General features: G+C 39.7%; 1 protein-coding gene across 4 annotated transcripts in view; it reads right to left on the reverse strand.

Annotated features, from left to right (window-relative positions):
• The window catches only part of KATNAL1 (katanin catalytic subunit A1 like 1), a 102,491-nt gene that overhangs the window by 50,498 nt on the left and 27,676 nt on the right, over positions 1-24,317 (reverse strand). For all 4 annotated transcript variants that reach the window (XM_043576100.1, XM_043576080.1, XM_043576089.1 and 1 more), the window contains exon 4: positions 3,282-3,450. In XM_043576100.1, coding sequence (XP_043432035.1) covers positions 3,282-3,450 — 169 coding nt within the window. The remainder of the gene's footprint in view (positions 1-3,281; positions 3,451-24,317) is intronic.

Consider the following 24,317-nt stretch of genomic DNA (forward strand, 5'->3'; position numbering starts at 1 on the left):
TGCATTTATTATTTCTGCGTCTATTTCTATACCGACCCTAGGTTTAAACAGTTAAATAATAATACATCAAGGGGCACCTGGCCGGCTCAACTGGTGGAGCACGTGACTCTTGATCTCAGAGTTGTGGGCTTGAGCCCCCTGTTGGGTATAGAGATTACTTAGAAAAGACAAAAATCTTTAAAAAGAAATAACAATACATCGAACGTTCTCAGGTACATTCAAATAAGACTGACAAATATAGCTGTAAAGGTGAACCGATTCTTCTGACTCCCTCTCATCAATAAGAAAATAATCAGCGTGAGGTCAGGAGTCACACTTTATCAGAGTCTGTATTCCCAGTCCCTGCCAAGTATGACTAATACAAAGTACGCACACAATAAAGGTGTGTTAAGTAAACAGGGTAACAAACTGGCTTATGATGAGTCTGTGGACCTCAGGGAGAGAAAAACTGTAAGGGCTGAACAACAGATCACCATACACAGTGGTGGTTACTGGTTCAAAACCAGTATTTTTAAGCTTGGACCTCACTGGAAACCTGTCAACAGTTTTAAAAAAAAGAGCGGGGGGAGGGGGGGGATGGGGGGTGCTTAATCACTCTCAGAAAAGGAGCTGGAAAATCTTATAAAAGGCATCCGTGATACATTAAAATAAGACAGTAAGCGTTTTCAAACAAGAGGCTGCATAGCATACCGATTAAAAGCCCAGGTGTTCAAAGAGTTCGACTCCCAGTTCCCGCACCAGCTTGTGCAGGTGCGATGCTGGTGCCTCAATTTCTTCATATGGAGAACAGGGGAAATAATGCTGAGGTCACAGAAACTTCTAGGAATTAAGTAAGCCACCATATATATAAAGCTTCAAACATCCAACGATACTGAGAATCTTGGGTGAGGTACAGCATTTCTCATGTCCTCACTTTTTTTTTTTTTTTACATCTATAAAGCTAAGCGTTGAAGTACAAATTCATCTGAGATCATGAGCTACTGTATACAAATATATAATTATATAATTTTTATACATATTCATGTAACTACTTTTCCTCAAAGTAAGAGTGTCCTTACTATCGCCAATGCATTCTGAATTTTCTAGGCTACTCTCCTTTAAAAAAAAAAAAAAAAGAAAAAAAAGCTGGTTGCAATACACAAAACTAATTTGAAAAAACCAACAGCACTGGGAACCAAAATATCTCTGAGGAGGCGTCCAATACAAGGTACTCATTTTCAAATTAGCTTTCAAAAGCAGTTTCACCTAAACTTCCTCGAACCCTATCACAGGTCTCAGTGAGTTTTAGGGACATGGTATTCTAATGGGTATTTGAGTGCTTACAACGATCACAACTGAACCACGTACGCTTTTCAAATACTAATAAACTTTGCATTCGTTTTTCTTAATTGTAGTCCCTTTTGTGTCCAGAGTGACTCAGAAGACATCTTTTATCTTCAAACAGCTGTAGAGTTCTCTTTTTAAAAAAATAAAGGGCTTACTTTCCAGTGACATTCTGAGTACTTACATGTCAGTGAAAGAATAGGATTTAGAAAATTATTTGGAACTTTTTAAGAGAAAGACAATTTGCAATCTCCAGAACAATCTGGCATTCAACAAATGCTGCCTCATTGCTTTGTTCTTTGCTGACGAATCACATTAAAAATCAACATTTATTTAATTGTTCCGGGACTCTTTTCAAATCCAATCCATATTTTTAATCTAGTTTGGTAGGGATATTCCATAATATGAAAAAATCCTAAAATAAAGAGGAAAAAGATCTGTGACTTCACAAATTCCATTCCAAGCTCCATTCCGTAATCTATGACCTGGGGCTGGGTACTTCGGCTCTCTCCCTCGGTTTCTTCATTTGTAAAATGGGAAAAAGAGGACTACCTGCTTCATGGGATGGTTTCGTGGATTAATGTCTAATTGCTCTGAGTGCTGCCCAGCAAGGAAGCATCCAAATAAACCAAGACCAAGGTTATTCTCTTGCGTTATGTGAAATTACGGTGAAAGCCTGGCATTTCCTCACACAGTTCTAAAAGTTTTCCTGAAAGCTACGAGCAGAGTGAGGGTTGGACTTTAGCCCCTACTTTATGTTCCAAAGTGCACGCCAGGGTTAACTGACAAAATGAAGAACAAGGAAAGAAACAAAAATGACAGATAACATAGAGATTTTTAAGTATCCATTCAGATGGCTTTTGATAATGGGGGGAAAATTTCACCAGCAGGAACAATTAATTAATTTATTGGTGTCCCTCATGAATCCCAAAAAGGATCGGAAATGGAATCACTTACTGTTTTATGGTATAATAGCTCCGACAAATTATCAATGTAAAAATATCTAATTCCTTTGCTGTGTCCTAGCGAGGCAGACAAGTAGAATCTATCTCTGAATCTAGCTCATGAACAGAAATACTCCAAAAACACCGGTTGTATTCTACCAGACACAAGGCCTAGGAAGGTGGTCTGTGCAGAGTCCTTATCTACTAATTGAAATCATACATCATAAAAATATTCCAACACAGCATCTAATCTTTAAGGATAACAACTTGCTATTAGTGGTAAGTTATATTTTCATTGTAAGTGTTCTGGTATCGACATGATGACATATCCTGAATCTCTAGCTAGGAAAATGTTCAACTCCTTGGTCGCAATTCAACAATCATCATCGTTCATTTATGATGTCACAATGGAACTGGGAAATGCTATCGCTAAAAATCTAATTTTGTTTTCACTAAAACTAAAGCTAAAAGATGGGTCAGATCATCCTGGCTGGCTCCCTACTCTATAAGATTATCTTCAGCCCATGTTTCTAAAGTCCATTGTAAGGGCAGTACAGAATCGCCACCTAGTACTATGTTTATTCACGGATGAATTTCCCAGATAAAGTAAATGCACACAGTGAACCCCAACCTAGGAAAATTCTCTCGTTAAGAGAAAAAAAACCGATACCCACGTTAAGTCCTTCCCCTACAACTGTTTTCATTTATTGCTCATTTCAATTCAGAATACTTGTTCAAATATATTTTAAGTTTTAAAACTTTATTTTGAGTGTTTCTCCCAAAGACCCATTTTACTAAAGATCTGTGTGTCTTTATCGAAATACACCTCTGAGGTTATTAGCATTGCGGGGTTCTGCTTAGATTGCAAAGACTGCTTGGGGTTCTGAATCAGACTTTTTTTTTCCCCACTCTCTTCCGTGTCAAAACCGGGGGTACCCGGAAAACCCGAAAGACATGATAATATTCACCAAAAGCCATGGGCCTCAAGTGAACGAGTTACAAAGAGAGTCTTGCCTTATCCTCTCTTCCTTTTGCTCTATAATCCTTGTCTCTACTGGTGGAGGGTTTTTCACTCTTCGATATAGGATGTGCTCGGCCCACAGGTCCCCGGGCTCCCGCTCCGGGCATTTCTTTCCTCAGAGGTCTTACTTCTCGATTGGGACGCCTTATCTGAGGTGGAGCTCTGACAGGAAAAAAATGAAAATGAAAATTAATCAAAGGCAAAAGTAGTTGGACGCTCTCGTAGTCAATAAAACTATCCAATCCAGAAGCCCTAAATCTCCATCGTTTCCCTTCTGCCAATTCACGGCTACAACTATTAGATCAGTTCTTAAAAGTACTTTTCGGGGGGGGTGGGGGGGGCAATAGTGCTTTTCTATAAAATAGACTGGTTGATACAATTTTTAAGTACATATAAATGATATGTGTAACAGCAGTTATTTTGTCAAAAATAACTATTAATCACCAACAGAGGGCAATACAGACTATTTCCATCTAACAATCTTAATAGTGTAATGGAAAGTCAATTACTTTATTCATTACTGTCTTAAACCCAAACTAAGCAACTTTTAAAAAAAACAAAAGCATTTGAAACTAGTATCACATTGCATGTAAATTATACTTCAACTTTTACAAAAGCATGAAAAGCTGAAAGGACAGGAATTCAAAATACAACTATTCGCGCAGTTGACTTAATTTACTGATTTCAATCAAAATTGTTTCCTCTGCTTCTGTACTGGAAAATCCACCATTTCATTCATCAAATTATAAGCAGTAGGGCTAAACAATGCAATTTTTCATATACAAATTCACTTTTGTGTGAAAATGTTATTCTTGCATCGAAGGTGCCAAAAATCACAGGACCGTTCAAATTACACAGGCCCCCAGATGTGAATGAAGAACTCAGAGCCCCATGTATGGCGAAGGATGTTAACTAGACACATGGCAGCCCATTTCACAACATATAAAAATACTGAATCGTCAGGTTCTACACCCGACGCTAATGTTGCATGTCGATTATACCTCAATGTCTTTTAAGTTTTGACAACTATATAAAAGTGAGCATGTGCACCAAGTGACGCATTTTGTTCCCTGTAACGCAAAACACTTCCTCTTCAAGTAGCGAAACTCTAAGGTTTCTTAGCACAGTATTTAGCATCTCTCTTTGGGTGCTACGGAGACTCTATCCACTCTGTGCCTAATCTCTTGGTTCTTCTTCCTTGGACTGTCTCTGCTTCTGTTTTCCTATCTTTTCTCTCTCTACTGCTCTGCCTTCACTTGTAGCCCTTGAGATCCCATATGTGTATTCCTTTTTTTTTTTACCCATATGCCATACCTATTATTATCCCTTTTCCAACTTCATGCTTTCAATTCATCCAACTCATCATGGAGTCTCTCTCCCTGATATCAGAAGTGATACATGTATATAACTCAGAACCCAGCAACACAGAAAAACAGATGAAAAGCCAGGAAGGATGCCAACTTAAGGCAACAGAGGTAAAAAAAAAAAAAAAAAAAAAAAAGAACAAAAACCAAAAAACTGTTGACATATAGCAGGTCTAATACAGCATCTTCAGAATGTTGGAATGAGACCGCCGCATGAAACTGCTGGGATAAGAGAAGCGAGGGCTCTTCGGTTATTACACACTGACATCTGAATCCTTGGAGCTGACTCGGCTCAATAATTATGTATTGACCACCTATTAGGAGGTATATAGCCACTAGTGTGCTAGGCCCCAGGAGGAGACAAAGATGAATGGGCAATCTTGTGAAAGACATCACGGAAAAGGAACTGGTTACAAGGCATTTTCAAATACAAAGATATTACTGCATTATCAGTTTAGGGCAAGCTTGGTCTCTTAAGCATCTGCCAACAAAGCAACACTGTGATGAGACGGATCTAAGACAACCAAAAACGTTACGCGCTCTGTTCCCGGCATTTCACTGCAACAGCTATCTTTTGACCGAGCGCTTGCTCCGTTTTGCTGAAGGAGCGGAAAGCAGCAGGGCAGCCCTTTACTTTGGGACGCGCGCATGTGCGCGTGCGTAAACGCCTTCCCTGAATCGGACTCGTGGCGAAGGCCCAAGACGACACAAGGAGAGCCGCGCTCTTCCACGCACAACGTACTACGTCAAGTCCGCCCTTCTGGTGGCAGCTGAGCCTATTTAAACAGTCCGTCGTTGTCTGTGGGCCTACTTTTTAGAGGCACAGGCAGCCTGAAGCTTTTGCTCCCCAGCAGCAAGCCCGTCCCCTACAGCTGCGTGCCAGGCTGCTCGTCAGTTGCTAGAATTGCCCGCGAGGCCTCAGCGCCCAGGGCTGAGCCGTAGTCAGTCCTGAAACGTTTCTTCTGCCTTCGCGGCTGGCACATTCCCCGCCTCGGCTTGCTCTCCAGCGGTGGCTTAGGGGTCCCGCTTCAGTCCGGTTGGCACACGCGTCCAGCCCGGGCAGGCTGTGCCGTGAGAAGAATGATGTCCAAGCTCTCGCACAGGCTTGCGTCCCAAGTGTTCGCTGCCGCTGACCTTGTCCCGCCACTCACCCTTCTGATGGGCTTATACGCGGTCTGAACGAAACTGCTCGAGAAGCCAGAGGTGCCCTTTGGGGCAAGACCCGCAACCTCACGGAAAGGGTGCCTGTGCTCCGAGAAAAAGTCTTCGGTTCCGTCTCGCTGCGGTTGGATATTACATTTGTAACAGACCCTGGCAACTTCCCAAAGGACATCCTTGATTCTGTTCTGTACTTCCTCCATTAGCGCATCACTGCACAATGTCATGCTTCAATTTAAGGATTCAGTGACAGCTTCCAGGCTGAGGGGAAAAAAAAGAAGTCTCGGGGCTTCTTTTACTGGTCTCGTTTAAAAAGAGGCTTCAGTAGGGTTACACGGCACCACCAACCTCTGCCCTGATGGTCAAAGAGAAGACGACACTGTACTAGCTTACAGTATTCCCGAGATAGAGAATATCTGATCGATCTACAGATACAAGATTAGAAGGTCTGCACTATACTCAGTTCTCCTAGATTCCCCTCTAGAAACGGAAAGAAATGCGCTTTCTGTCATATGCAAATAAGCCTAATTTGTTCCAAAATCCAGTTTCCTCTTTCTAAGCTATATTAAGTATCAATATTCTATGGAAATGTTCTTATCAGCACTAGTTGTAATAGAAAACACCTGAAAACAACCCAACTGTCCAGTATCAGAACAAATGCATATATATTCACATAATGATATAATTCACAATATACACATGAACGTGAATTATAACTACATGGAACAACACTAGATGAATCTCAGGACAATTATGGTGAGTGAAAAGGTAGGTTCAAAAGACACATACAGACAGCAACATAGGATACTGTTTGGGGACATAAATATGTGTACTAAAAGTAAAGAAAGGCAAGGGAATGATAAATCCCAAGTCCAGGACAATGTCTAACTCTGAACGGGCAGGGAGGGGAATGGAATGCAGAGGAGCTCATAGGGGATCTTCAAAAGCAATAGCTCAGTTCTTTATCGTAAACTCTTCGCGGGGTCCATGGAAGCTATTGTGTTGTGACGCCTTATACCGTCCGTAATTTGAATTATTTACATTATCTGCTCAGTAGTTAATGAAACTTTAAACCTGATTATACTACAACACTAAGTAAAAGATCCGGGCACCTAAAAAGGGAAATTATAGAATTGCTACAAAGTTTTTGGCATGTTCCAGAAAGACGTGCTAAGGGACGTGGGCTCAGAGTCCACATCCTCAGTTGAACCTACTAGACTACTGCCTGGCAAATCTCCATAAAACATCAGGCAACAGAAAGAGAACTGTCTGTATTATAGCACCACTCTTCCATGGTTCCAGAAGTCAAGGGAAGAAGCCCTCTTTCGAAGACACCCTTCATTCCACACCATATTAAGTAACAGGGTCTACAATACTAGCACAGTTTTCTCCAATTGTTATATAGCCTCCTTCTTAAGATTCCTACCATTGACCTCATTTCTTCTAGCATTTTGTTTCATCATTATTCTAATTTTTTTTGTTCATACATTGTTAGAATTCTGGTATAAGAATAAGTAATTTAGAACAGGTCCTATACATGCCCAAGAACATAATCCAGATTGTTTAAATTTAACTTCTGGACAAGAAGGAAAAATAATCTTATTTTGCTATTAGATTAACTTACAGAATTAAATAAACAGAAAAACACCTCCTCCATATCTAATAAAAAGATAAGAAACATAAGTTCCAAGTAGTTCATACTGATATTTTGGCTGTAAGAACTTGGGAGTCAACATATGAGACTTCTGAGTCCAGGAGAAATTATCTGTTAAGAAATCAGGAGGTAAAAAACAAAGCTTAAATAGAAATGAGAGGACTTAGGATTTGAAACTAAACATTAATGATTAAGAATTTTATGTCCACTCTCATCATATATATGACTGCTATTTTTTCAAATCAGTAAATATTTATTGTTTACCTAATAAGTACAGAACTATGCTGGGTATACTACTGACAGGGCACCCGGGTGGCTCCGTCAGTTAAGCGTCTGACTCTTGATTTCAGCTCAGGTCATGATCTCACTCATTCGTGAGTTGGAGCCTTGCAAGCCTGCTTAGGATTCTCTTTCTCCCTCTCTCTCTGCCCCTCCCACACACTCTCTCTCTCTCCCTCAAAATAAATAAATTAAAAGAAAAACCCATCATAAACACTATTCCTATCCTCACAGAGAAACAACACGGTGATCTGAAGTCAGCATGAGATTTAGAATCCTAGGGGAAGCTGGGTGGCTCAGTCAATTAAGCGTCCGACTCTTGGTTTTGGCTCAGGTCATGGCCTAATAGTTCGCAAGATGGGCTCTATGCTGGCAGTGTGGAGCCTGCTTGGGATTCTCTCTCCCTCTCTCTGCCCCTCCCCACTCATGCTCTGTCTCTCTCAAAAAAAAAAAATGGTCTACCAATTACTGATTATATGAGCATATTACTTACTATCTATACTCGTCATGTTCTTCCTCTGTAAATGGAGATGTTAATACTTCATAGAATTTGTAAATCTATTTGTCACTAATATAACATGTTCAGTAAAATGTAAACACAGTACACAACTCAATAAATATTAATACCATATAACCACCAGTAGATGAAGATACAGAACACTTCCCAATATCTCAGAAAGCTTTTTCACGGTTCCTTTTAGTCAATATCAACCCAGAAGGAAAGCACTGTCTGACCTTATTATCGTAAGTTAGGTTTGCCTGTTCTAGTTTCAGAGAAATGGAATCCTACAGTACGTACTTTTACTTGGTCTTTCTCTCAACATTACCTGTGAAATCCATCCATGTTCCTGCACGGAGCATGAGTTCATCTTCCTTCAATGTTGTGCGGTATTTTATTGTGTAAATAGAATTACAACATATCCATTCTACCGTTGATGAACACTTGAGCTGTTTTCCATTTGACACTATTATTAAAGCTTCTACGAATATGGGGTTATGTTCACGGTAAACATAAGCATTCATTTCTTTGTTATGTACCCAGGAACAGAACTGCTGGATCATCAAGTACATGTAAGAGTAGCTTTAGTAAATGTAGCTAAACAGTTTTCCAAAGTGATGACGTCATGCTACATTCGCATCAACAATACATAAGAGTAGCAGTCACCCCATCCCAGCCATTCTGGTGGAGGTACAATAGCATCTCATTATGGCTTTACTTTGCCTTTCCTCACTATGGATGCTGAGCCCCTTTTCAACAATATGCTTCTTGGCCATGTAAACGCTGTCTTTTGTACAGTATCTATTCCAGTTTTTAGTTCACCTTTTTTTTTTCCAACCAGTTGTCTTTTTCTTATTGATTCATTGACTGTCATTCTTTATATATTCTGGATGCAAGTCCTTTGTCAGATACATGCACTGTAAATATCTTCTAGTATATGGCTTGCCTTTTCACTCTCTTAATGGTGTCTCTCTTCATGAAGAGAAGTTCATAGTTTTAGAATTCTGATTTACCAATCTTTTCTCTTTAATAATTTTGTGTCCAGTTTCATAAGTCTGTGCTACTCCAAAATCAAGATATTATCCTTTCATGTTCTCTTCTGGAAGCTTTCTCTTACTATCTTTTACATTTTAGGTAATGATCTATTTCAAATTAATTTTTCTATATGATGTGAGGTAGGAGGGGTCAAGATTTCCTCCCCCATAAATACTCAATTAACCCAGAAGGATTTAGTGACAAGACCCACCTTTCCCTACTAAACTGCAGTGGCACCTTCTGCATAAATCAAGTGACTTCACAAAAGCTAACCTTTAATGCTAAGTCCCAGTTCTAAAAAGAACTTTAGACATTTTAGTTGTTAGGCCATGTTAGGCCTAACAGGCCGTGTTAAGGTCAAGTCTTCCCTCGTCGTCCAACGAATAAACCAATCACACCCAGAAATACATTGAATACTATAGGTCTTCAAAACATTGAACAACTATATGAGTTGTCTTGTATCCTCAAGGGTACCTTGTACTCTTTTTTGTACTCTTTTGTACTCTTCAGAAGCTTCATTTGATTTTTAAAAGTATTCAACTTACTAAAGTTAAAAAATGTAAAAATTCAGTTATTCCTTAAAACTTTTAGGTTCAGCTTACAAACCTTTTCCTATATACAAGACTGGCAGATTTTATTTTATTTATTTATTTATTAAAAAAAAATTTTTTTTTTCAACGTTTATTTATTTTTGGGACAGAGAGAGACAGAGCATGACCGGGGGAGGGGCAGAGAGAGAGGGAGACACAGAATCGGAAACAGGCTCCAGGTTCCGAGCCATCAGCCCAGAGCCCGACGCGGGGCTCGAACTCACGGACCGCGAGATCGTGACCTGAGCCGAAGTCGGACGCTTAACCGACTGCGCCACCCAGGCGCCCCAAGACTGGCAGATTTTAGAAGTCATCTTTAAGATGCCTTTGAACAATGTTTTGTCCCATTTCAAACCTGGTTAATTAAATGCCACCAAAATTTTTTACCTACATTTACAAATGTATTTTATTTCCTTCTTAGTTCCTCAACTGTCTTACTCAATAAAGCATAATAATTTACATATAAATACTTTTATAAACCTAGTAAATTAGACTTATAAATAAGCCTAAACTTCTTCTAAATGTTCCACAAAAGTGACTTACCATAAATTTTTATGTAAAAAATCACAGACCTCCATTATTCCATAATACATTAAAATTTTTTTTTAATGTTTATTTATTTTTGACAGAGAGAGCGTGAGCAGAGGAGGGGCAGAGAAAGAGGGAGACACAGAATCTGATGCAGGCTCCAGGTTCCGAGCCGTCAGCACAGAGCCCGACCCCGAACTCACGGACCGCGAGATCATGACCTGAGCCAAAGTCGGACACTCAACCGACTGAGCCACCCAGGCAACCCGTATTCCATAATACGCTTAAAGGTGGAATTGCATGCTTATCACCCTCACTAGCCATATCTCCTTAAATTACAAGTACATAAAAATAATAAGTAAATATGCAAATATGCACATATCCCTTAACAGAAAAATATTACTCTGATTCTCTTAGACATTTCTATTCTTAATTCTAAATCTTCCTGGAGTTGAAAGCTGCTTATCCACTACAGAAGACAACTATCATCCAAGTTAACCAAGGGAAGATTTAACCAGAAATTTCAGCTGGTATGAGATCTGGAGCTACAGACACACTCACACCAAATATTATGCAATACCATTTAATGCCACAGGGGTTGCCTTCTTAACATTTTGCCACTATCCACAACCAGACAGCTGGGATAGAAACTAAATCTTTGTCAGTAATTTTGAGGGGACATACCGATCCTTATTTAAAGCCGCTGTGCCTGTCATTCTACCACTTCAGAGGTGGGAGGAGAGGAGATGATACCGTTACTAATTCATCAGTCTAATGGTAGAATTCTTCCACTCCCAGGAAGGTTAATCACCTGATTGTACTTTGCTCTTCTTTACCTAAAGATAGACAAGCCTTGTGTTTTCCATGAAACTCGAAAGACTTTTAAATCTGAAAAACGTGGGGCACCGGGGTGGCTCAGTCGGTTGAGCATCCAACTCTTGATCTGGGCTCAGGTCATGATTCCAGGGTCATGGGATTGGGTTCCCAATTGGAGTCTGCATGGAGCATGGAGCCTGCTTAAGAGTCTCTCTCTCCCTCTCCATCCCTCTTCCCTACTGGTGCTCTCTCTAGAATAAAAAATAAATAAATAAAAATAAAAGTAAATTTGAGGGGCGCCTGGGTGGCTCAGTTGGTTGAGTATCCAACTTTAGCTCAGGTCATGATCTCACAGTCTGTGAGTTCGAGCCCCGCGTCGGGCTCCGTGCTGACGGCTCAGAGCCTGGAGCCTGCTTCAGATTCTGTGTCTCCCTCTCTCTCTGCCCCTCCCCCACTCACGCGCTGTCTCTATCAATAAATGAATAAACGTTAAAAAAAATTTAAAAAATAAATAAATTTGAACGCTTAGAATATTTATTCTCTGCCTAACTCTAAAGACCGCAAGACTAGATGTATAATGGCACTCTTACAGGTTATAAAGGCTACATAATTTCTACAAATATTAAAATTATACCAGTTGAACTTTAGTTATCTCACAGTTCTTTGTGTAGCTTATAGTCAAGTTCTAAGATTATCCTATTTATTTTTAAAACACACAGACACAAAAAACATATGAGATAGTCCCTGCATCCAAGAAGCTTAAAATTTAGCTAAAAATATATTCATATTTTAAGAAATATACTGGACATCCCGTTCTGTCCACACATAAATCTTACAGCTAAAGCCTTGCTGAGCAGCTCTCCACTAAACTAGAAACAAGAGTCCTCAAAGACAACAAATTGTAGGATAAGACCTTCAAGAACTTATAATAATAGAAGTATGAAAAAACACGGTAACAACAACAAAAATAAGCTGAGACCCTTCCTGCTATCAACCGTGTAGGAATTCTGGATAAAATGTAACAAATACCCTTTTACATACATAGGTGATATTACCAGAGGGTAAGAGAAATACCTAATGGCCAAAAAACAAATAAAAGAGAGCTGATGACATGACAGTCCTTTAGGCTTTCCAGGCCTCACACACTTAAGGACTTGAGATTTAAATTTTTTTTTTTAACCTTTATTTATTTTTGAGACAGAGACAGAGCATGAACGGGGGAGGGGCAGAGAGAGAGGGAGACACAGAATCGGAAGCAGGCTCCAGGCTCTGAGCCATCAGCCCAGAGCCCGACGCGGGGCTCGAACTCACGCACCGCGAGATCGTGACCTGAGCCGAAGTCGGCCGCGTAACCGACTGAGCCACCCAGGCGCCCCAAGGACTTGAGATTTAATGGCCACACAGAAAGACCGGAGACAAGGCCTGAGGCCCCACATCAATCAAAGAAGTTGCACTGAGACTATCACATAAAGCCAGGACTGTCCAAGGACTACAATCTCAGTGAAAGAGTTGAATTTATTTATTTATTTTTAAACGTTTATTTATTATTGAGAGACAGAGCGTGGGAGGGGCAGAGACAGAGAATCCGAAGCAGGCTCCAGGCTCTGAGCTGTCAGCACAGGGCCCGACGCGGGCACTCGAACTCATCAACAGTGAGACCATGACCTGAGCCGAAGTCAGACACCCGACCGACTGAGCCATCCAGGAGCCCCAAGAGTTGAATTTAAAACACACATGTGGAAGAAGCAAGTACATCTGTTTATCTGGCCTATGTTCCATATTTGTGGAGTGAAGCAAATGTCTCCCCCAGAAATAGTAACCAAGGGCCTGCTGTCATGTGACTTGGGATTCAGTTTTATAGCTCAAAGAAATTTTCCTAAAAGTGGTCCTGGGCAGGTAACATTCCAGGGCACCTGGCTGAAGCAAACACAGACTCTCGGGAGTGACATCCCTCCAAACAAGCCACATCTTAAAATGACTAAAACCATGGAGAGACATTAACTTTACCACCAACAAGAGCCATCAGGAAAAAAAAAAAAAGAAAAAGTTAAAACTCCCAATAACTTCTGATAATAGAACTATCAATTATAGACTATAACATGAATGTTTAAGATGGTTTTCAGGGGCACCTGGGGGGCTCAGTCAGTTAAGCATCCAATTTTGGCTCAGGTTGTGATCTCACGGTCATGTTGGGCTCTGCACTGGGCATGGAACCTGCTTAAGGTTCTCTGTCTCCCTTTCTCTCTGCCCCTCTCCCCCACTTGCAGGCACACGTGCTATCCCTTTCTCTCAAAAAAAAAAAATAAATAAAATGATTTGTTTTTAAAAGCATAAAGAATTTGAAACAGGGGCACCTGGGTGGCTCCGTCGGTTAAGCATCCGACTCTTGATCTCAGCTCAGGTCATGATCTCACGGTTTCATGGGTTCGAGCCCCATATCAGGATCTGTGCTGACAGTGTGGAGCCAGCCTGGGATTCTCTCTCTCTCCTCTCTTTCTGCCTCTCCCCAACTCGTACTGTCTCTCTCTCTCTCTCTCTCTCTCTCTCTCTCTCAAAATAAACATTTTAAAAAATTAAAAAAAAAAGAATTTGAAAGGAAAGAAATACAAGTCTTAAGGAATATAAGTGAAAATAAAGCCACACTTAGATAAGTCATCACAGAACTGTTTAACACCAAAGACAAAAATAAAATCAGGAAAACACGGGGAGAGAAAAGACAAGTTATCTACAGTTAGGCTGATAATGTAAATGAGAAGGCAAAAATAATACAATTACTAATGTCCTCTTCAAAGCATAGAGAACAAAGAATCTAGTATTCGATACTAAACTATCACTTAAAACTTACAGGAAAATAAGTCTCAGACAAAACCTGAGGGTTTACCACTAAAAGAGACATGTGTAAGAACTACTGAAGAACGTACTTCCGCAAAGAAACTGATTCTAGAAAGAGTGAAATGCAAGGAATGGTGAACAAAACAATTGGTAAACACATGGATAAACCGAAGCATTTTATTAGCTCATTCATTCGACAAATATGTACCGAATGCCTACACTATGGCCAGCACTATTCTTGGTGTTGGGGGTACCGCAGTGAAAAGGTCAAAGGCCTTGACCTCACAGAGCTTCCAATGTAGTAGGGATAGTTAACAGTAAGTGTAGACCATAGTATCAGGCGTCAATAAGGACTGTGAAGAAAAGCAAAGCAGAATAAGAGGACCGAGTGACGACAAGCGAGGGGGTACATTTTTGAAAACATTTTTTGAGTATAGCTGACACATAACATTACATTAGTTTTACATGTACAACATAGTGATTCAACATCTCTACGTTATGCTGTGCTCACCACAAGTGGAGCAACCATCTGTCACCATACAACGTTATTACAATATCATCGACTACATTCCCTAGGCTTTACTTTTTTTTTTTAATATGAAATTTATTGTCAAATTGGTTTCCATACAACACCCAGTGCTCCTCCCAACAGGTGCCCTCCTCCATGCCCATCACCCACTTTCCCCTCTCCCCCACCCCCATCCACCCTCAGTTTATTCTCAGTTTTTAAGAGTCTCTTGTGGTTTGGCTCCCTCCCTCTCTAACTTTTTTTTGTTCCCTTTCCCCTCCCCCATGGTCTTCAGTTAAGTCTCTCAGGATCCACCTAAGAGTGAAAACATATAGTAGCCTAGGCTTTACTTTTTGTTCCCATGGCTTATTCACTCTGTACGTGGAAGCCTGTACCTCCAACTCCCCTTCACCCGTTTTGCCCATCCCTGCGCTCCGCCCCCTGCCAGGGGGATAAATATTTTAAATAAGGTGGTCAGGGTAAGACTTTATAGGTGACATGTGAAGAAAGACCTAAATAAGGTGTCATCTAAATAAACATTAGTCTTCTAAATATCTATTGGGGCTGGGGGGAGGGGGGAGGGGAATGGGTGATGAAAACTACAAATATTTCTTGAGCCCATCCTCCTGCGCCAGGCTGTTCTTCACATTTGACTTGTATTCAATCACTTCATTCCCAAAAGAACCCCACGAGGTAACCGTACTATTGATCTCCATTTTACAGAGGAGGAAAACAAGAGAAACGTTGAATGGCATGTCCTCACAGACACTGAGTGACAAAATTAGGATGAACCCTCAAAGTCTGACTAATTATCAAGCTCCCGGCAAAGGAAGCCGCCTTCCTGGAATCTGATTCCCTGGAGCACAGGAATCTTCCTCTTATTCTTCGCATCCACAGTGCCTAGGACGCCGTGGCTGCTGGGGACGTTGAGCTGGACCGGACAGAGGAGAAGAGAGATGAGGACTAGCGAACAAGAGGCAGCCACAAGGGAAAGAGAAGAGGCCACAGTCAAAAAAGAAGAAGAAGAAGAAGAAGAAAGGAATACTGTAATGTCACAGAAGTCCTATGAAGAAAGTTCCAAGGAAGAAAGATGGTAAACATTACCAAACGTTACAAAAGTTAAACACAGGAAGTCTTGAGACTTGTAGGCATTCGGTCATTAAATTAGGAAGTTATCTTCAAGAATTCGGTCCCCATATCGCAATGATGGAGACCCAAGATCTCTAGTTATTCAGGAAAGTGTGGCCATGAGAGACGAAACAGGCACAGTCCACGTTCCACAGTCCGCCAAAGGAGCAGAGGGGGGCAAGGTGAAGACTTTTTTTTCCGATAAAAATTGAAAAATCCTAACGTGTTAGGATTTCGTTCTGACTTACCACTGTTTTGTGCCCATTCCTTAGTCTACCTCTGATGAATTAAAATTTCTATCTTTCAGTTGTCTTTCCTGTAACATAAAAAAAATGGTAGAAATACCAAGTTTCTAGGTACTTATTGTAATACATATCTACAATTCCAAAATAAAGACTTCAAACGGGTGACTAAGTTCTACAAAACAAGAGAAATGTCCCCTAGGGTAAACTTACATAAAAGAAATAAAATAATACGAAAGAGCCAAACAAAATGACCTCCCACTCTCGGGATACGTTCAATCAGAATTTAGACCCCGGAAAACATCTACTCCTCCTGTCCTCACTCTCAGATGACCTTGCCTGCTTTCTTTTTCCCTTCATCGAAATAACCAGAAGAGAATTTCCACAAATGCTCACCTCTCTACCTACACACTTCTCTACATCCATACCCTTGTGACAACGAGCCTTCCCTCTGGTTACCATGAATCAGCTGTCCATGCACCCCTGCCCTTGTACACTAGACCCCATCTCCCTGTCCACTCCGGAACATTGCCCAATACCATCCCCTCCCTCCCTGGCGTCATCAGTTTCCCCCCCCCCTGCAGCATTCTCGCCAGCCTACAAACACCCTGCCAGTCGTCTCCTCTCTAAAACAACAAATCTTGACTCTGCGTCTCCCCCAACTACCGCTCAATTTCTCTGCTCCCCTTCTCAGCATACACTCTTTGCTTTCAAATCCTCTCTCCAGTTCTCTCCACCCACTCTGCTATTTGCTACCATTCCACGAAAAGTGTTCAGCACAGTCACCAACGAGCTCTATGTCGCTAAATCTAATAAAATTTTCTTTTTTAAATTTTTTAAATGTCTATTTATTATTGAGAGACAGAGAGAGACAGAGCATGAGCATGGGAGGGTCAGAGAGAGGGAGACACAGAATCCAAAGCAGGCTCCAGGCTCTGAGCTGCCAGCACAGAGCCTGACGTGGGGCTCAAACCCACAAACCGCGAGATCATGACCGGAGCTGAAGTCAGACGCTTAACCGACTGAGCCACCCAGGAACCCCTAAACATTTTTTTAATGTTTATTTATTTTTGAGAGAGACAGTGTGTGAACAGGAGAGGGGCAAAGAGAGAGGGAGACAGTATCCTAAGTAGGCTCCAGGCTCTGAGCTGTCAGCACAGAGCCCAATGAGAGGCTCAAACCCACGAACCTCAAGATCAGGACCTGAGCTGAAGTCGGAGGCTTAACCGACTGAGCCACTAATACAATTCTCAATCCTTATCTTACTTGACCTACATGCAGAATGAGATAAAGCTGTTTATTAGAATCCTTAAACCCCAATTTCTCCTAAAAAAAAAAAAATAGGGATGATAGGGGCAGCCTGGGTGGCTCAGTTGGTTGAGTGTCAGACTTTGGCTCAGGTCATGATCTCACATGACATTCATGAGTTCCAGCCCCGTGTCGGGCTCTCCACTGTCATTAAGAAGCCTACTTTGGATCCTCTGTCTTTGCATCTCCCCCACTCACACTCTGTCTCAAAAATAAATAATAAAGCATTTAAAAAATAGAGTTGATAATAATAGTATCTATTTTGGAGGGAGGTTGTGAGGATTAAGAAATAAGTCCTGTAAAGAGTTTATTAGCACAGTACCTGGTTCACAATTAGGAACTCAATAAATGTCAGTTATTATGGTTAATCAACACTGCCAGCCACTAAAAATATTCCAGCTACTAAAAATAAGGTCCACTCCACACTCCAGAAACAGAATCTTGGAAGACAATGGGACTCTAGAATGTTTTTTAAAAAGGGGTATAATCTCAACCTGCCAATCATATTAGACAAATAACCTATTCCACCATATAAAGAATGATCTTAAAATTTCCTTCTTAAAATTCCTTACTTGCTGATGATTTTTAATAACTGACACTAACCCCAACCTCTCAAGTTCTGGTTCTCATTTCCAGTTCCTATATAAATAGCTTGGTCTAGATATTTAATTAACTGCTCCAATTTTTCTCTCATTCTCTGTATTTCATTAATCACCAAACTCTGTCCATTCTACCTCACTAATGGCTCTCACAAAACCATACGCTTATGAGGGCAAGGGCGGACTGTGTCTGTTTCTGAATCCCACCATACCCCCAGCACAGCACTGGCCCCTGACACAGTACTTGGCATATAATAGGTGCCAGCATCCTGGCTCAGGCTTCCCAGGATGCCTGGATTATTTTCTCTTATTGGCTTTTTGAGGCCAAGGTCTGTATGCCTGTTACCTTTATACTCTTCACAAGGCCAAAGATCATGCCTAACATAGGGTGAATGCTCCTAAGATATACGCTGGATAGATCATGATACAGTGTTTTTATTCCTAAGACTTCAAAACAATTTTACAAAACCATCTCATCATAATCTACATGTTACAGGGAGAAACATGAAGATTGGAGAAATGAATGTAACTTGGAAGACTAGTCAATTAGTGGTGGAACTGCTAAACACACACACACACACACACACACACACACACACACACACACACACACAACTTGCTCTCCTGCCTCTTCATCTCCGGAAAGTAACCGAGCCACAATCTGGATGAAACACCTATAAGGATGAGATGGTAGTTTACTCTCTATTGGTACTTGACCTTGGCCTTACTTGATCTTTTTCCACTGCAAATCAGGCTTTAAAATGCTAGCAGTAACATAATCTATTTAGGTATCCAAAGAAACATAAAGCAACAACCCTAATACCAAGTCAATAAGAATTTCCTCTTTGCTGAAATTCTACAGAATAGCACAGATCGGATAAAAAATAATTTTACTATTTCTGTGTACACAGAAACACATTATGCCATTTCCCTTGGTTCCAGATGAAACAACATTAAAGGGCCTATTAAGGGGCGCCCGGGTGGCGCAGTCGGTTAAGCGTCCGACTTCAGCCAGGTCACGATCTCGCGGTCCGTGAGTTTGAGCCCCGTGTCGGGCTCTGGGCTGATGGCTCGGAGCCTGGAGCCTGTTTCCGATTCTGTGTCTCCCTCTCTCTCTGCCCCTCCCTCGTTCATGCTCTGTCTCTCTCTGTCCCAAAAATAAATAAATAAATAAATAAATAAATAAATAAATAAATAAATAAATAAAATAAAGGGCCTATTAAGAGTTCTATTTTACCTGCACAGAATGAGCCAAATGATTAATTTCAGGCTTGTGGATCCTATTCCTACTGACATCTATCCCAAAAGCTGCAACTTAAAAAGACCTAATGCATTTATTTTTTAAGTTGATTACAGAATAGTCTCTTGAATATATGCTACATCAAACATGGCTCCGATGCAGAAAATCTCTTCCATCGCTTCAGATCTCACCAGGAGAGACCATTTTTAAATGGTCTCATTAAAAAGAATACACTAAATAAACTTACATGGAAGATATTATAAATAATTTAATTAATACAAAATACCCTTTCGCTCAGGACACGAAAAATGATCTGGAGGCTTCATCTCCCTGGAGTTTAGTTCTAATATTGCCACTAGCTCCTACCATAAACCATTTGTAGCTCAGCTGCCTCACATTTAAGGCAATGAATCTAATTCATTTTCAGAGATTGCTTTGATACATGCAAGCAGCTGCTGGTGATTTAAGACATGGAATCATGATGGAACTCAGCAGACATATGACATACAAGGCATAACTTGAAACGATGCACAAACCACTGCCGGAAACCACAGGATAAGGATTACCTTGGCGTGCAGAAACAGGGATTGAGAAGTGTTACAAGTGTGAGAAGTCCAGTAAGTGAAAAGGACAGAAATACGAGCAGGGTTGCCAAATTCGTAACTAATGCCAAACAGATCAGATGCATCCCAGAAACACTTTGTCCGAAACAAGGTAAATTATATTCTCCTATTGACTCACACTCTAATTCCAGGGTAGTGTTCCCATAGGGGGAAAAAAACAACCAAACGTAACTATATTTAAAATATCAGTAAGTATCTTCAGCTTCTTTATTCTCTCACAATCTCTAATGAGAATTTAACCAAGTAGGTAAGAGATCTATCTATGTACTAGGATATATTAAAACACACCCATAGATACCACTGAATACATGTAGGAAAGTAACACAGCAAAGCAGATATAAATAAGGTGAAAAGATTTAGACTCAAATCCTGGTTCTGCCACTTACTTATTCAGATGACTTTGGGAAAATAACAAACTCCGTAAGCTTCAATTTCCTCAGCTGTAAATGGGGTTCATAATAATAAATTAGCAATAGTAATGTGAGCAAAGACGAACAGTAGCTACTTCGTGGAATTGTTGGAGGTTTCAATAAGATAATGCTTATAAAACATACAGTAAGTGACCATTAATTAGTTTTCATCCCTTCCCTGAAAATGATCACCCACTTCACAAGACTTGGACATTTACAAAATCATAACTTCTCTGCCAGAGTTATTCACGATGTTTCAGAAAATAAAGGATGTATGCAGAATGAGCAGGGACGAAATAAAGGAATTTTATAAAGAAGGTTATAATTTTTTAATTCTGTTATTCTTATTTATCTGAACAATAATATTGCAGTACTTTATTCCCGAATTGACCATTCGTTTTAATTACTCGTTATATGTCAGTTACTTAGGCATTAAATTCTTTTAATTAATTCCATCAGGTAGAGATTCCCACTTTACATACAACAAAACTAACATTTGGAGAAATTAAATAACTCGCTCAAGGTCCTGAAGCAAGTGAGTGGCAGGAATGGAATTCAAACTCAGATCTCATGGATTTAACTCAAGTGCCTTCCCATTAAACCAAGAATATCTAAGGACTATACCCACTACTCACTATCTCTAGGTGAAAATTTCATTACGTTTTGTTGTATGTGACCTGTAGAAGAAACAAAACTGTAAAAGTTGGAAAATATACAACTCTAACCTCCCAAAACTTCAAACCCTAAACTTACAATCTTAGTATTTATTTATTTTATCGGCCCATGCACAATACTCAAGAATTCTTTCACTGGTAGAACCTTGTGAAGTTATCAAAAGTTTTCCCATTGTTGTTGATGATATACATGAGAATGGGAACCTGTTCCCACCCAACCCACCGCCACCCCCCCCACCCCTCCCCCAAACAATATATAGTCTTGGATTTGTTTTTATTAAGGTTTTCTGGTCCATAAAAAATCTTTATATATAATGGCTATATACAGGGAAAATTCTTTTTTAGTTTAGTATGGAGAAACGAGGTTCAGAGAAATACATTCTGGTCCATTCATCTGTCACTTTCATTAAGAATAAGGATTAAAAATAAATAAAATCTGTGTTATGGGCAGTTAACAGAGGATAAATAAAAGGAAACAGTGGGCGAATGATGTTTCTCTAATAAGAAGTTTTCAGTAAGTGTTCATCAATGGGAAATTACCAGCCACACTTTTTTATTCAGTTTGAGCCACAAATATTAGAGTTAATATCTGTGGCCACAGCTTTTTAAAATAAATCATGGTGCTCTAGCAATTTGGAACAGATATTTCCTATATTGTAAATTATTTCCAGGACCAGATGACTTCACTGGCAAATTCTACCAAACATTTAAAGAACAGTTAACACCAATCCTTCTGAAACTCTTCCAAAAAATCAAAAAGAGGGGACACTTCCAAATTCATTTTACAAGGCCAACATTACCCTGATATCAAAGCCTGGTAAGAATACTACAAAAAAACTACAGACTGATATCCCTAATGAATACAAAAATTCTTAACAAAGTATTAGCAAAATATTCCTATTGAATATAAATTCAACAATACATCAAAAGAATGATATACCCTGACCCAATGGGGTTTATCCCTGGGATATCAGGGTGGTTCAACATACACAAACCAATAAATGTGATACAACACATTAACAGAAAGAAAAATAAAAATCGTACGATCATCTCAATAGGTGAAAAAAAAAAAAAGCATGTGACAAAAGAAAATAGTCTTTCATGATAAAAACCCTCCATAAATTGGGTACAGAAGGAACACGCCTCAACATAATAAAGGCCTTATACAATTAAGCCCACAACCAACATCATACTTAACAGTGAAGAGTGGAAAATTTCTGCTCTACGATCAGAAACAAGACAAGACTGCCCACTCTCATCATTCTTACTCCGCGTAATACTAGAAGTCCTAGCTAGTGCAATTGGGCGAGACAAAAAAATAAAAGGCATTCAAATCAGAAATAAAGAAGCAAAAGGTGTCATTATTTGCAGACAATATGATCTTACACATAAAAAATTCTAAAAGGCTCAATCAAAATTCTCTTAGAACCAATCAAGAAATTCAGTAAAGTTGCAGGATATAAAGTCAACATACAAGAATCAGTGGTGTTTCTACAAACTAACACGGAACCATCTGAAAAAAGAAAGACAACGATCCCATTCACGACAGCATCAAAAACAATAAAATCCTTAGGAATAAATTTCATAACCAAGGAAGTGACGATCTGTACAACGAAAACTACAAAACTTTAATGAAAGAAACGGAAGAAAATACAAACAAGTGGAAAGACACCCCATGTTTACGGATGGGAAGACTAACACTGTTAAAATGTCTATACTACCCAAAGCCATCTACACATTTAACACAATCCCTATCAAAATTCCAATAGCGTTTTTCACAACAATGGGGAAAAAAAATCTAAAATTTGTATGAAGCCAGAAAGACCACCAATAACCAAAGCAATCATGAGAAAGAACAAAGCCAGAGGCATCACACTTCTGATTTCAAACTATACTACAAAGCTTTAGTAATTAAAACAGTAGAGTACTGGGCGCCTGGGTGGCTCGGTCAGCTGAGCATCCAACTTCAGCTCAGGTCATGGTCTCACCATCCGTGAGTGCAAGCCCCACATCAGGCTCTGCACTGCCAAGTGTGGAGCCTGCTCAGATTTCTTGCTCTCTCCTCTCTCTACCCCTCCCCTGCTTGCGCTTTCTCTCTCTTTCAAAATAAATAAATAAACTTGAAAAAAAAAAACAGTACAGTACTGTCATAAAAACACATACAAAGACTAATGGGACAGAACACAGAGTACAGAAATAAACCCTTGCATTTATGGTTAACTAATATTTGACAAGAGAACCAAGAATACTCAATGGGGAAAAAATAGTTTCTTTGACAAATGGTGTTGAGAAAGTTGGATAACCACAAGCAGAAAAATAAAATTGGACACCTATCTTATACCATTCACAAAAATGAAGTCAAACTAGATTTAAAACACTTAAACATAAGATGTGATATTGTAAAACTCATAGAAGAAAACATGGAAAGAAACTCCTCGACATTGGTCTTGGCAATGATTTTTTGGATTGGACATCAAAAGCAAAAGTCAAGTGAAACTACATCAAACTAAAAAGCTTCTACACAGAAAAAAACAAGTCAAGAATGAAAAGGCAGCCTACCAAATGGGAAAAAATACTTGCAAACCATAGATTGAGTAATGGGTTAATATTCAAAATACATAAAGAACTCATACAACTCAACAACAAAATCCAATGAAAAATGGGCAGAGGAACAAAAATAAGTATTTTTCCAAATGAGACATCCAAAATGGCCGATGGGTACAGAAAAAAAAATGTTCATTATTACTAATTATCAAGAAAATGCAAATCAAAACCCCTATGAGATATCACCTCTCACACCTGTTGGAATGGCCCTCATCAAGAAGATAAAAGGCAAGTGTTGGCAAAAATGTGGAAAAAAGAGAACCTTTATTCACTGATAATGGGAATGCAAATTGGTTCAGCCCCCGTGGAAAACAGTATGGAGGTTCTTTAAAAAAATTAAAAATAGATCTACCAAATGATCCATCAATTGGTAGCTGGCTACATATCCAAAGGAAATAAAAACAGGATACGGAAGAGATGTATGCACTCCCATGTTGACTGCAGAATTATTCACAATAGCCAAGCTATGGAAACCATCTAAGTGTTTGCTTATTTGGTGGAATATTACTCAGCCGTGAGAAAGGAGGAAATCTTGCCATCCATAGCAACATGGATGGACCTTGAGGGCATTATGCTAAGTGAGATAAGTCACACAGAAAAAGGCAAACACTGTATGATATCACTTATACCTGGACTCCGTAAAAACCAAAATTGTAACAACAGAGAGTTAAACACCAGGGGCTGAGAATTGGGAGGATGCTTGAGGGTACAAACTTGCAACCAGTAGATAAATAAGTCCTGGAAATCTAACATACAGCATAGAGGTAATATACAACAATACTGTATTACAATTTTCGAAGGTGCTAAGAGACTAAATCTCAATTGTTCCCCCCCACACAGACAAACACGAAAGACGATTATGTGACACGATGGAGGTGGAAGCTAATGCTATCATGGTAATCAAACTGCCATATATATACATATCTCAAATCAACACA

This window comes from Prionailurus bengalensis, chromosome A1 (genome assembly GCF_016509475.1).
Source record: "Prionailurus bengalensis isolate Pbe53 chromosome A1, Fcat_Pben_1.1_paternal_pri, whole genome shotgun sequence".
NCBI lineage: Eukaryota > Metazoa > Chordata > Mammalia > Carnivora > Felidae > Prionailurus > Prionailurus bengalensis.